At 28.2% G+C, this 12,071-nt stretch overlaps 2 protein-coding genes and 2 long non-coding RNA genes across 5 annotated transcripts in view; 3 read left to right on the top strand and 1 right to left on the bottom strand.

The window, feature by feature from the left end:
- LOC138186898 (uncharacterized) overlaps nt 1-6,174 on the bottom strand; it is a 63,679-nt gene extending 57,505 nt beyond the window's left edge. Inside the window, exons 1-2 of the long non-coding RNA XR_011175033.1 lie at nt 6,106-6,174; nt 4,693-4,809 (exon numbers count right to left, since the gene is read on the bottom strand). This is a non-coding gene — a long non-coding RNA (uncharacterized LOC138186898). The remainder of the gene's footprint in view (nt 1-4,692; nt 4,810-6,105) is intronic.
- Nucleotides 684-2,961, top strand: Dhps (Deoxyhypusine synthase). The gene is made up of 7 exons (XM_069127058.1): nt 684-884; nt 982-1,256; nt 1,327-1,545; nt 1,617-1,809; nt 2,279-2,382; nt 2,452-2,577; nt 2,652-2,961. The coding sequence occupies exons 1-7, from the start codon at nt 779-781 to the stop codon at nt 2,748-2,750; spliced, it is 1,122 nt and encodes a 373-aa protein (XP_068983159.1). The 5' UTR covers nt 684-778; the 3' UTR covers nt 2,751-2,961.
- Nucleotides 6,175-6,946: 772 nt separating the features above from the next.
- Nucleotides 6,947-7,917, top strand: LOC138189990 (uncharacterized). Of its 2 annotated transcripts, XM_069132369.1 has the most exons (4): nt 6,947-7,104; nt 7,260-7,343; nt 7,591-7,722; nt 7,880-7,917. In XM_069132369.1, the coding sequence occupies exons 1-4, from the start codon at nt 7,072-7,074 to the stop codon at nt 7,886-7,888; spliced, it is 258 nt and encodes an 85-aa protein (XP_068988470.1). In that variant the 5' UTR covers nt 6,947-7,071; the 3' UTR covers nt 7,889-7,917. The 2 variants fall into 2 exon arrangements, with proteins under 2 accessions (XP_068988470.1, XP_068988469.1); XM_069132368.1 differs by lacking the exon at nt 7,880-7,917 and having other exon boundaries at nt 7,591-7,801.
- Nucleotides 7,918-7,958: 41 nt separating this feature from the next.
- Nucleotides 7,959-12,071, top strand: LOC138188957 (uncharacterized). The gene is made up of 2 exons (XR_011175768.1): nt 7,959-9,572; nt 10,862-12,071. It is a non-coding gene; the product is annotated as an uncharacterized LOC138188957 (long non-coding RNA).

Here is a 12,071-nt window from a genome sequence, read left to right as displayed (position 1 = left end):
TGAATGATGCATTTTCTGTGTGCAATTTATTTCTATATAATTTTCATTTCTTTTACACTTGTTACTAAAATGTAATTCTTACTACATTAATTTTTTGATCTTATTTGAATTTTATTTAAAGTGCCTTTTAAATGAAAATTAAGTTCAATACTTACAATAAGAAGTTCCCTAAATTATATTACATTCATCTGTTAACTGAGTATATACGATGCGCATACTACATAAAAATAAATTTTTCACGATTAACCATTATTCTTTTGAATTTATATCGTACAATTTACATTATCCTCTTCGTAACTACCTTCTTGCCCGATAGCTTAATCGCTCAGAACCAATAAAAAAGCAAAAGCTTAAGTATTTAAATGTATTTACCCAAGTGCAAATTTGGATTGGAAATTGATAATTAAAACCATGTTATTTATTAACAGAAAAATACTAATTTACATAATATTTTTTAGATATTTTATATAAATTGAAAATGATGTAAAAAGTTAGTAAAACTTCTATATGTATAAAGAATATATTGTTAATAAATAAATCTTTATATGAAATAAACAATTTAATAATAAATTACGAATTTACATATAATAATTTATAATATCGTATTTATAATAATTATAATATTTTTAGTATGTATGGAGAAACTATTTTGAATCGTATTTTCATTTTAGGTTATGTTTGCTTGTAAACATCGTGTATATACATAAAGATATATTCCGTCAGGAGGATAATATAAATAATATAGTTTAAAAAATATATCAATAAATCTTATATAAAAATGAACGACAGTAAACAAAATTCACACGATGAAGTTCCAGAAATCGTAAAAAATGCTGTATTGGTAAACAGTTCTCCCATTCCAGTTGAAACACCTATTGTAGAAGGTTGTGTAGCTTCATCAAAATATAAGAAAATCAAGCTTTAGAATATAATCAGCAATTAAATATGACTACAATATTAAATGATATTAATATATTTCAGGGTATGATTGGAACAAGGGAATTGACTATCATGCTTTATTTAAAACATATAAAAATTCTGGCTTTCAAGCAACAAACTTTGGTTTAGCAGTGAATGAAATTCAGCGAATGATAAATGCTAGAAACATTCCTCTTAAAGATGACCAAATTGATAGTTTGGAAGAAGATAAGTTTATTGAAAGAAAATCTTCATGCACAATATTCCTAGGATATACATCAAATATGGCTTCATGTGGAATTCGGGATACTATAAGGTTTCTTGTGCAACATAAAATGGTCTGTTAAAACATTTGGAAATCTTAATCCTGAATTTTATTGACAATTTAAATATACACTTGTGTTGTAGGTTGACTGTATTGTAACTACAGCAGGTGGTGTAGAGGAAGATTTCATAAAATGCTTAGCACCAACATACATAGGAGATTTCCATTTAGAAGGAAGAAGTCTTAGGGAACGTGGTATTAATAGAATAGGAAATTTGTTAGTACCTAATAATAATTACTGTCTATTTGAAGATTGGGTTATGCCTATATTAGACACAATGTTGGCTGAACAGAAAGAAAGAGTATGATTTAAAAAAGAAGCCAAACATTCTCTTTTAAGAAATTAAGTTCTTGAATGTACATGAATTTTTAGGGTACGATTTGGACACCATCTAAAGTAATAGCAAGACTTGGTGTAGAAATTAATAATGAAGATTCAATATATTATTGGGCTGCAAAAAATAATATTCCTGTGTTTAGTCCTGCTCTGACAGATGGCAGCCTTGGTGATATGATGTATTTCCATTCCTTTAGGAATCCCGGTCTAATTGTTGACATAGTATCAGGTTTGAACTCGTAAAATAAGGTTTGAAATTTTCGTGTAATTTATATTGTAGTATCGTGGACGAGGAGCCTGGGGGGGGGGTCGTGCGAATTATAAACAAGCGGTTGCTGAGCATGTGCATGATGGGGCTTAAACAAAAGATATGAGGCTAAGACAAAAGACAAAGGGTTGCTAAGGGACATAAACGAATTAACGGCAGTATGAGTTGAGAAGCCAGAGAGTGCGGATTACGTTGTCGAGATAGTGTTGTTAGCGTTGTTGAGAGAGAGCTGAATCTGTGTTGACGAGAGTTGTTGATTAATTATAATACGTTGTTGCGATTAGTTCATGTTAAATAACCATTGTTTTCTATTTAATCCATTTATTATTAATAAACTAATTTTTATATTTTATAAATATATATATATATAATCTATATACTACAATATGTATATAATTTATTAAATAATATTATGTCGATTATTTTACAGATCTTAGACGGTTAAATACAATGGCTATGAAAGCAATAAATAGTGGCATGATCATTATAGGAGGTGGTGTTGTAAAACATCACATATGCAATGCAAATCTCATGGTAATAAGAGAAAATCTCAAATAGAAATGATTTTGATAATAAATTGATTTAAAATAATTTATATTTCAGAGAAATGGTGCTGACTATGCAGTATTTATAAATACATCTTCAGAATTTGATGGCAGTGATAGTGGTGCTTGTCCAGATGAAGCTGTTTCATGGGGTAAAATTCGAATGGATGCGAAACCAGTTAAAGTAAAAACATTCCTTATCATATTGAAATGTATTACTTAAATAATGAATTAACTTAACATTTACTAATATTTTAGATTTATGCAGAAGCATCTCTGGTATTTCCACTACTTGTTGGAGAAACTTTTGCTCGACAATATCACTCAACAAGAGAAAAAATTGTTTCAGATGTTTAAGAAAAACTTAGTAGAAACATTTAAATCAAAAATAAAAGTATTTCTATCTTTCTTTTTATACATATACATGCGTATATATACAAGTAATATCTGAAAATGTTTTTCTGAATTTTTTAATTCTTTTTATACTTTGATTTTGTTGGAAACCGAATTGATTAACATAGTATAAGCCATGTGTTAAACAAAAAGAGGGAAGTCAACTAGGGGAGAGAGAGCGTGATCTCAGAGTGTGTTCAGAGGAATTGTGTGAACAACGTGCAACTAAGAACGTGTAGATAATTTGGCTCGTGTACAATTGTTATTTCTATTTACGAAGTACATTTATACCTTTTCTTACCTTTTTTTTTTTTTCTGACTTTTATTATTCGTTTATTAATTAGTTTATTAAGTTTATTAAGTAAAGTTTATTAATTTCTTCAACACAATCATGATGGTAACCAATCAGCTCATTATTTGTTATATAATTCATAATTATATCATGTAAAATGATGCAATTAGTAACTGTATATCAAATAATACCGATTGCCCAGGTCTTACCACATAGAGATTGCTGCGAATGGAGACCTTCTCTGTACATCCTGCTTTTAAGCAAAAATTTACTAATTTTGTATAAACAAATTCTAATAAATTCTCCTTTTGATGTGTTCAACCCTTTGACCGTTGCGCAAAAAAAGCGTTAAAAATAAATTGGAAGTGTACAATATGTTACACTATTAAAAAACAGTAATATTACAAAAATGTACATTATTAACAAATAAACATACCAGTGTTTCCATTAATGAACACTATAATAATTAAAAGGGATTGCGACGAGATGTTTAGTGCAACCATATGAGTGGTTGGTATCAGATGAACCAGAGGTAGGAATGTGCTTTCACAGATCAGTGGAAAAAGATTGAACATAATATAAGCGAAACGCTACTTCAAAAAACGCGATCATTCATTGCGCAATTCTACCTGGAGAACTAATTAAAACACTCGCGATGAAAGACTATTCTTATTCTTAAAACAAATTTCATAAAAATAACTATCTATATATAAGGGCAAAAAGGTACTTCAAATACTGCGATACTACAAATTACTCTCAAAAATATTCTAACAATTTATAATCAAAATTGTTAAAAACAATCACGATGTCATAATTCGCAACACTAAAGCAAACATGATTATCGTTTTCTCGCAACTCTAATTCAAACCGTAATCAATTTCTTGCAACACTAATAAAGAGCTGCAAAACTTCTCTATAACTCTAATTCAGGCCGTAATTAATCTTTTGTAATATTAATAAGAAAAGCCGTGATTTGTTCTATATGGTAGTGGGACGACATGTACATGGGCCAACTACAATTACAAATACTAAAAGCGAGCATAGTGGCAAAGTAGTAGTGAAAATGACTTTCTATATCCTGGATGTTTGGATGATCCAGACGATGGAAAGCCATTAATAGTTGCTCCCTTCTGAATCTTCTGGGCCTCTTTAGCTCGTAACCTCTTTTTTCTTTGGGCGCAATGCCCGCTATATCTTAAATCTAAGCTCAAGTCTTCTAATAATAAAATAAAAAATAATTTATTAAGGTGAAATAAAAAAGTAAATCGTAGAAGCTGATTCAAGTGGACACGGTCGATCAACGATCATAGTGATCACTGTTTACCCGCATGTGCGTGCTTAAACAACACATAAATGTTCGTTTCGAAACCTACTCGCGATCACAACCGCGAAATTTGAAAATTTTTTTAATATAATTAGAAGCCTATCCTGAACTAATAATAAATAAAATAATAAAAAAAAGGAAGTGTCACTACTCGCGGGTATAATGAATACCTGTGGTCAGAATGCTCGTTAAAAGTTCTACATAATATAAGCAGACACCCATGTCAATTCGGACATTTCGTTCTACGACATGATTGAGTGACTGGAGGAACAAAAATGCATGCAACTCACGATTAGATGCGAAGAACGCTGTTATCAATATTATCGTGGCCTACAGAAAGTCATCGAGAAGCCACCATTACATAGGAATCATCGAACTTCATGGAAGAAGTGAAGCCTGGAAGAAATCTGAAACAAAGCATGGAATATTACAGTTTGTTCTTAAAGTTAATTATTTGCAAAGTTTGAAATAATGAAACATTTATCTTTATTTTAATGACAATATCCAATTCAATTCGAATTCAATTCAATTATTTACGGAAATGGAATAAAATGTAAAACTTATTTCAATATCTTAATTAAGTGAAACAAAATCTACAGGTTCTGCAACAAATTGATATTAAACAATTCGTTTAATTTCTTTAAAATAAAGAATAATCTAGTATATTCATTTTCATCTTAGTATTCTTAATAAACCGTGAAATTATTTTGTTATATTACGTATTTATTATGTTAAAAAAATTTCTCTCGCGATCAACCAATAATCTGTATAAAAAATTAAAACTTTTAAATAAATGTTTAAAAGGAACAAATTATATACGAATGAACCATGATCAAGGTTAAATGTCGTTTTGAAAACACATAACACGACCTTTCAATAAATGTAACAATCAAAAAATGTAATAAATGTAAAAAGAGATAATTTAGTTACAAATTATAATAATATCGGGAAAATTATTGAATAAAAACGTACGTTAATTAAGTAAAATTAACAGTAGCCAACAGTAGCAACGAAGTTGATGTAATTAATAATGGCCACCCGAAATAATAACGATTTTCGAGAATCAAATAACTCCCCGCGTAACAGGGACGCATCTCGGACTAATTTTATGGGATGAGGTACGAGCTTACACGAATAGGATTCAGTTGATTTTCTGGAGAATCGAAACGTTTTACGAAAATATTTCTCAACAATGAGCATTTCAAATATCGTATATATTTATATAAGAATATTTAAATGACTATGCGCTAATTTAATTTAGTCAACTAAAATTAATCAAATTCAATACAATTTGCAAAGATCACCAAAGTATTTGCATATTCAATTACCTATTCACTATATCAAACCACTCATTATTTTATATTTAAGATGGCTGTCCATATCGTATACTAATTTTTATTAAATATATGTTTACAGTAAATATTTTTTAATTTCTATATACATTTTCAGATTGGTACCAAATTTAACAAATATAATTACGATAGTTATGTATCATTATGGTGCTAATGCAAAATACTTCATACGATTGTACATAGTATACACATAAAAGTTTTCTATGATAACTATCGAAATATTTTTGCGAAAATATATTCACCCTTAACCAATTTCAGTGATTATATGTAATAACTATTTAAAACAACGTTCAGATTGTAGACGAATTTGATAATGCAAAAGCAAATCTACGAATGCAATCTACTGATTACCTAATAACTTCTGGATGAATTGTTCATGTTTTTTCTTGGTATATTTCCCGCTTAAAACTGGCAGTTTTATGTTACATCCTAATATGATAGATCGACTATAAGAAATTATATCGATTATGATTGAATACTGCGATATTTAATTCCATATTTCACCGTTTCATTGGCGCTGTAATCTTTATTTAAGTTAAGATTATTGCGCGCATATTTCATACGAAGGTACATTGTTTAATTTATAACAGAAAATAATACTTCCTTTAATCCTCCTCGTCTATTAAATAATACAGCTGATTTAGCAAAGCGCCTGTAAGTCTTTTTTTATAATTTGGCCTAAATAAGTCAAATAAACGTACTTTAATTTTAAGTCTAAGTTTCATTAATTTAATGAATTTAACTTATTTAATTTGGTAGTGCATAATGAAGTAATGCTTCTTCATACTTAGATGAGTTTAGTTCTCAAAATAATTTTTATTATTCAACAAAATTTTTGTAGGTATTGTCATTGACAAATACAGGATCTCGTCTGTGATTTATAAAACTCAAACAACTACCATTGACTAAATACCTTACCTGTGCTACTGTCATTACTATGCCGCATCGATAATATCGCATGTATATAGAATAGTATATAGAATAATAAAAGTGACCAAAATGTAATACACGAAAAAATATTGAGTATCAAGTCTATTCTATGTTTAGTCAATGGTCTATCCTTGCTACTTGATGACGATAAAACAGTTTCAATTTATATTAGTTTCAAATGATGCAAAAATGATGCACATAGTAGGTGCTGCCCCTGTGCGGTAGAATATTTAAACAGAAATGTTAACCGTTGGTTCACCGCTTTTCAAATGTTCCAGTGAGCGCATATCGATTCCAGCACGAGAAAGTTAACCATCGGCTTTGTACGAGCTGCTTGTCAGTTACGTCTTGTTCGTTCGAAATAATCTGTTACAATTAATAGATAACATGGACTCCGCTATTGTTCATCTCGAACAAAGTGTAAGTGCTGTTTTTTATTATTTTTTACTTGTTCATCCTGATTGTCATTTGAAATTTTTCATAAATACCGGACTTGATCAAATAAATGTCAAATGTTAAGTATTATTTTTTTACGTATAATAAGTTAGTATTTTATGAATTGGTTGATGTTATAGGTACAAGAAGCTGATGGAAAGTTGGACATGATCGCATGGAAAATTGATGCTTTCGAAAAAGAATTTGAAGATCCAGAAAGCGAGGTATGTTTTGTTTAAAACACTGTTCGAGATACATGTTTCTTTGTCAGTTGTTTGTTAGACTCGATTCATTTAAAAATAAGTAGCTAGTGCAAAAAATTACATTTTTCGTTCAAATATCAATTGTTTAACTGATAGACAATGATTTGGTTAGAAAAAAATGATAATTCACCTTATTTGTTTGGTGGTTACTAAATTTGACATTTAAATTGCTTTTTTTATTTTTGTCCTTTTTTTATGCTTCTAACAGATCTCTGTGCTTCGTCTATTACGGTCTGTTCATCAAGTTACAAAAGATTATCAGAATCTTCGGCAAGAAATATTGGAAGTTCAGCAGTTACAAAAGCAACTTTCAGATTCCCTTAAAGCACAATTGTCTCAGGTACATGGACATTTTAATTTATTGCGCAATAAAATAGTAGGACAAAATAAAAATCCACAATTAAAATAAGATTAGAACATTAGTTATTTTTTCAATTATTTCCTGAGTTATATTTAATTTAATTTATAAATTCCTTTAAATCACAAATTTTTTGTAGGTACTATAGTGATATTAGTAGAATGTATTATAAAAGTACTATGATGCATACTATGTTGTTTTAGAAAATTCAATATCCTGTGTTCTTATTAGTATCAACAAAATAATATTCAGGAAAAAAATAATAAGCAAACAGATTTTGTCTTTGCTCTAATTTACTAATTAGTAAAACCATCAGCATCTATGACCTTAAATTTCAAATGTTTTCCAATTAATTTATAACATGTATTTATTACAAGACACTTGTAGTAAATATAATCATTTAATCTATGTTATGGTACAGTAATAGGTATAAAAAATTATATGTTGAACAATGATATACAGTTTAATAACATCAAAATAATTTAATTGCAATTTTTACAAAGGCAGCTAATACCACAACATCTTCCAATGAAAATTTGTGTCTTGCCATAAACATTTGAGAAGATTTGAGAAAGACTAAGTTGTAAAGTATATTGAAATGATCTTTTAAATGTTTTGATATATTTGTACATAATAACTAATGCATATTAGTTATATGAATTATATACCAATGTGATTGATTCATTATTGTTATAATAATTTATTTTTCGACCTTATTACTTACTTCATAAATAGTATGGGATCAACAGATATTGTCGACAAATAATTTATTTAACTTCCTATGTAAGTGAGTTATTGGGGGCCAATCTATATGCTTGTATATCCATGGAAAACAATGGAACAAATAAGATTTGAAAATATTTTCCTTTTTAGACAAATATGAAATGGATCAATGTTTAATTATATAATTACATTTATGATACATTTATAGTAAATGTACATAATAAATTATAGTTTTAATTATATTTTGCAAAATTTATTGAAGAACAAGGTTAAGTTATGAAATAATTTAAGTTAGTATGATATTTAAAAAGTTTTTAAATAATGAAAATCAAAATTTAAAAAATATTTTATAACTTATCATCTATGTAGAATTCATGATTATAGTGCCAAATTCTATTTATATCAATTAGGATGTAGAACTGTGAATATACATCTATAATACTTATATACTGAGTGACAGCATGATAATATCTATGTTTAAAAGCAACTATATTCAGTTACATTTTATTATTATATTCTTCCAAAAATCTATATGATACTCTCATTGAATCTTTTGTAAGTGATTAAGAATTTTACTTCTTTGTATTTGTTATATAATCAAATTGTATAAATTAATTAATATGTTTTCATACAAAAGGAAAAAGGGCAAGTAAATTTTTGATAATATTTAATTATGCAAAATTATACTTTTTGCATTGTGAACAACGTATAACTATCGTATATTTACTATAATCACCCTGTATGTAGTTGAAGTATTTCCTGCAACAATAGTTAAATTATTCTTACATTCAAAATATATACAACTGAGAAGTTTACTCTTTATAATCAGTAAGTAATTTCATTATTTTAATGAATGACTTATGTATACATAAGTGACACTTGTTATGGTTTTATAAATTTCTGTTTTTAATAAATAAATTTTATTGTATATATATGTATGTGTATAGAGTAGGAAAAGTGGCAAGCATATTTTATGACACAAGGAATAAAGAGAGAAATGTGCAAAGCCAGTTGCATATATTAAAGTATGAAAAATGAAATTGCCTTAAGACACAGATGTGCATTCAATGAACTACGTGAACTGTGTTGGACTTACACTTTACTATGATGTGTGTAAATCAAAAAGTCTGTTATTTAGTAATGTATAAGCACAACAAGCACACTTTTATACATCTTGATTGGTCAATTACGTGCATTTCAAGAAAATGTTTTAGTCCTCTTCATAATATGGAATTTGTGCAAGTTAATTATAAATTTAGTTTGCAGTTATAAGTCTTAATGTAATTAATACATGTCATATTGTATTTTTATCTTACTGTTAATTGCTCTTCATTTTCTTTCTTTTTCATGTTTTAAAAAGGAGATAAGAACAAGAAAATCTGTGAGTGTTCATGTGGCATTTTCTTGAATGGAGTAACTGAGTTTCATGATCATAAAGTTGCTAGCTGTTCACATAAAAAGCAGTTTTCTTCAAATTTAAAGCAAGTCGATTACCTATTAAATGTAATCACTCTTTATGAGAAACTCCTCTAAGTCAATACTAATGATTCAGAAAGAAAAAAGATATTTGTGATACTCAGTGACTCGCACGTTTATCAGAGTTCATTTATATTTCAGTTAATCAATCGTGTATCTAGTTTCAATTGCTCTACAGGCAACGTATTAACTGAAAATATAAATCAACTTCTAGATTGACCTCTAGCCTTTATCTAAGCAATTAGATCTGGTCTATATCGGAAGTATATCGATGCATACACGTACACGTACATGTTCGGTAGTGATATCAGTCACAGTCACGTGTTATATTTTTATTGTTGTAGCACGCGGTAATAAAAATGAAATTATAACTCTTTTCATAAGTCACAATGGTGCATTACATCGATCGTGAATTTTTAATATTACCTTCGTTTCGATACTACGATGAACATCGTTTGATGCACATCGTTCAAAATTTCAATGATTGCGATTTCAATTTCGCCGTGAAGGCGCGAAACTGACTTCCGAATTAATAATTTCATTTTTTGAAAAATAAGCGAATTTCTTTATATTTGCATGCTACAAAGATGCAATACGAAAGGTAAATACATCTTTTGATATTTTAATGTTGCAGAGATATAGAATGGGACAAAATTGAATTTAAATATTGCTTGTGAGAAATACGTTTTTACAAAATTAATTACACAACAATCGTGAAATGTTAATTTTTGAAAACGCGTGACTTTGATTGTTTGATCGATAGTTTAATACTCGTTAAAATTGTTTTTTAGAATAGATGTAGAAAATAAGTGAAGAGAAAAATGGTCTGGAACACATTCGAAACGTGCCAAAAATACTTTGGTCAATTAGCATTAAATAAATATAATATATATGTATATATATATCTATCGTTTCATTTCAGTGTAATTGAACGCAGATTTCAGAGCATCTGCTTTTCTGTATGTATAGTCTACATATCACATTTTCACGATTTTCAACGATCTATTTCACCTTTTTACTCGTGATATTTCTAAAAGGAAAGGAACGTTCATTAGTTCTTTATTTAAAATTGACACGACTAATCGTAACTGGGCAAGAGAAAAAAAAGTAGGGAGGAAAATAAAAAAGAATATTGTAATTATGTAAAGGGACTTGGTTAAAAACGTAGCAAGTTTTTATCACTTGTTCGCTGTTTCTAATTATTAAAGAATGTTTCGTTTCTCTTTTGTGAAATGTTAAAAGAATTATTTATATTTAAGTATTTCATATACTCCCGACAAAAAGTAGTCGAATGGTATTTTGGAACAATAAATTGGAATTTGTAGTTTGTACAGTCGCGAATAACTAAATATATAGAATGCGATAGAATGAGCTGCGTTTTTAATTAAAAGCCTTGCATACGTGTTTCTACAAATGTTACAAATGAAACTTTAATGCATGTTGCACGCTTAGACACAATATGAATATGGTTAATCGATCATTATTAAATACAACTTCTTTGTTGTTTATTCATGGAATACGCGTTCATGTGGTTCGTAAAATTGTACAATTTCGATTCCAGTCTGTATTCGTTAATAATCAATTAAGTGATTAGTTATAATAATTATATCTCAGTAGTTACATTAATGGAAATGGTATACAATAAAATATTAATGCAATATTTTTGGTAATTTTGATCAATTATTGTTATTTGTTGAAGTTTCTCATCCAATTTTAGGGTAAGAGTATTTCATTTCTAATAAATAAGAGCAATATATTAGAAGCTCCACAAAAGTATTTGTTTTAATTTTTCAGACTGGAATTAAGTAGCACATAGTCCGAACCGAGCGTTGAAATTTATCAATCGTTTACCATTGTATTATACACGATTGCTCAAACATTTCGATGTATGTTATACAAAATTAAATAACACAACAAAAATTGTATCTTTTTAGATATTTATCACGCTATTATCTAATAAATTGTTAACTCCATAGCAAATCATTAATGAGAACTTTTTTCTATGGTCCTGTTTAAAACTTTTGTTTCTTTATGATGTGAGATAGTAGAAAGATATGATTAATATTTAATAACATTATTTAAATAGTACAATGTAGTTAGTTAAAGTAGAGAATAAAGTTGAGCCCTAGAAA

This window comes from Bombus flavifrons, chromosome 2, assembly GCF_040668555.2.
Source record: "Bombus flavifrons isolate JBK064 chromosome 2, iyBomFlav1_principal, whole genome shotgun sequence".
In the NCBI taxonomy this organism is placed as follows: domain Eukaryota; kingdom Metazoa; phylum Arthropoda; class Insecta; order Hymenoptera; family Apidae; genus Bombus; species Bombus flavifrons.
The sequence above is the reverse complement of the archived record's forward strand: the minus strand, read 5'-3'. Positions and strand labels throughout refer to the sequence as shown.

Excerpts from the sequence above, each read along its gene's own strand:
- Dhps (XM_069127058.1), top strand. The coding sequence starts at position 779 with ATGAACGACAGTAAACAAAATTCACACGATGAAGTTCCAGAAATCGTA. Across the intron at positions 885-981 it reads TGAAACACCTATTGTAGAAG|GGTATGATTGGAACAAGGGA; the intron begins GTTGTGTAGCTT and ends AATATATTTCAG. Across the intron at positions 2,383-2,451 it reads TATGCAATGCAAATCTCATG|AGAAATGGTGCTGACTATGC; the intron begins GTAATAAGAGAA and ends TTTATATTTCAG.
- LOC138189990 (XM_069132368.1), top strand. The coding sequence starts at position 7,072 with ATGGACTCCGCTATTGTTCATCTCGAACAAAGT. Across the intron at positions 7,105-7,259 it reads TTGTTCATCTCGAACAAAGT|GTACAAGAAGCTGATGGAAA; the intron begins GTAAGTGCTGTT and ends TTGATGTTATAG. Across the intron at positions 7,344-7,590 it reads TTGAAGATCCAGAAAGCGAG|ATCTCTGTGCTTCGTCTATT; the intron begins GTATGTTTTGTT and ends TGCTTCTAACAG.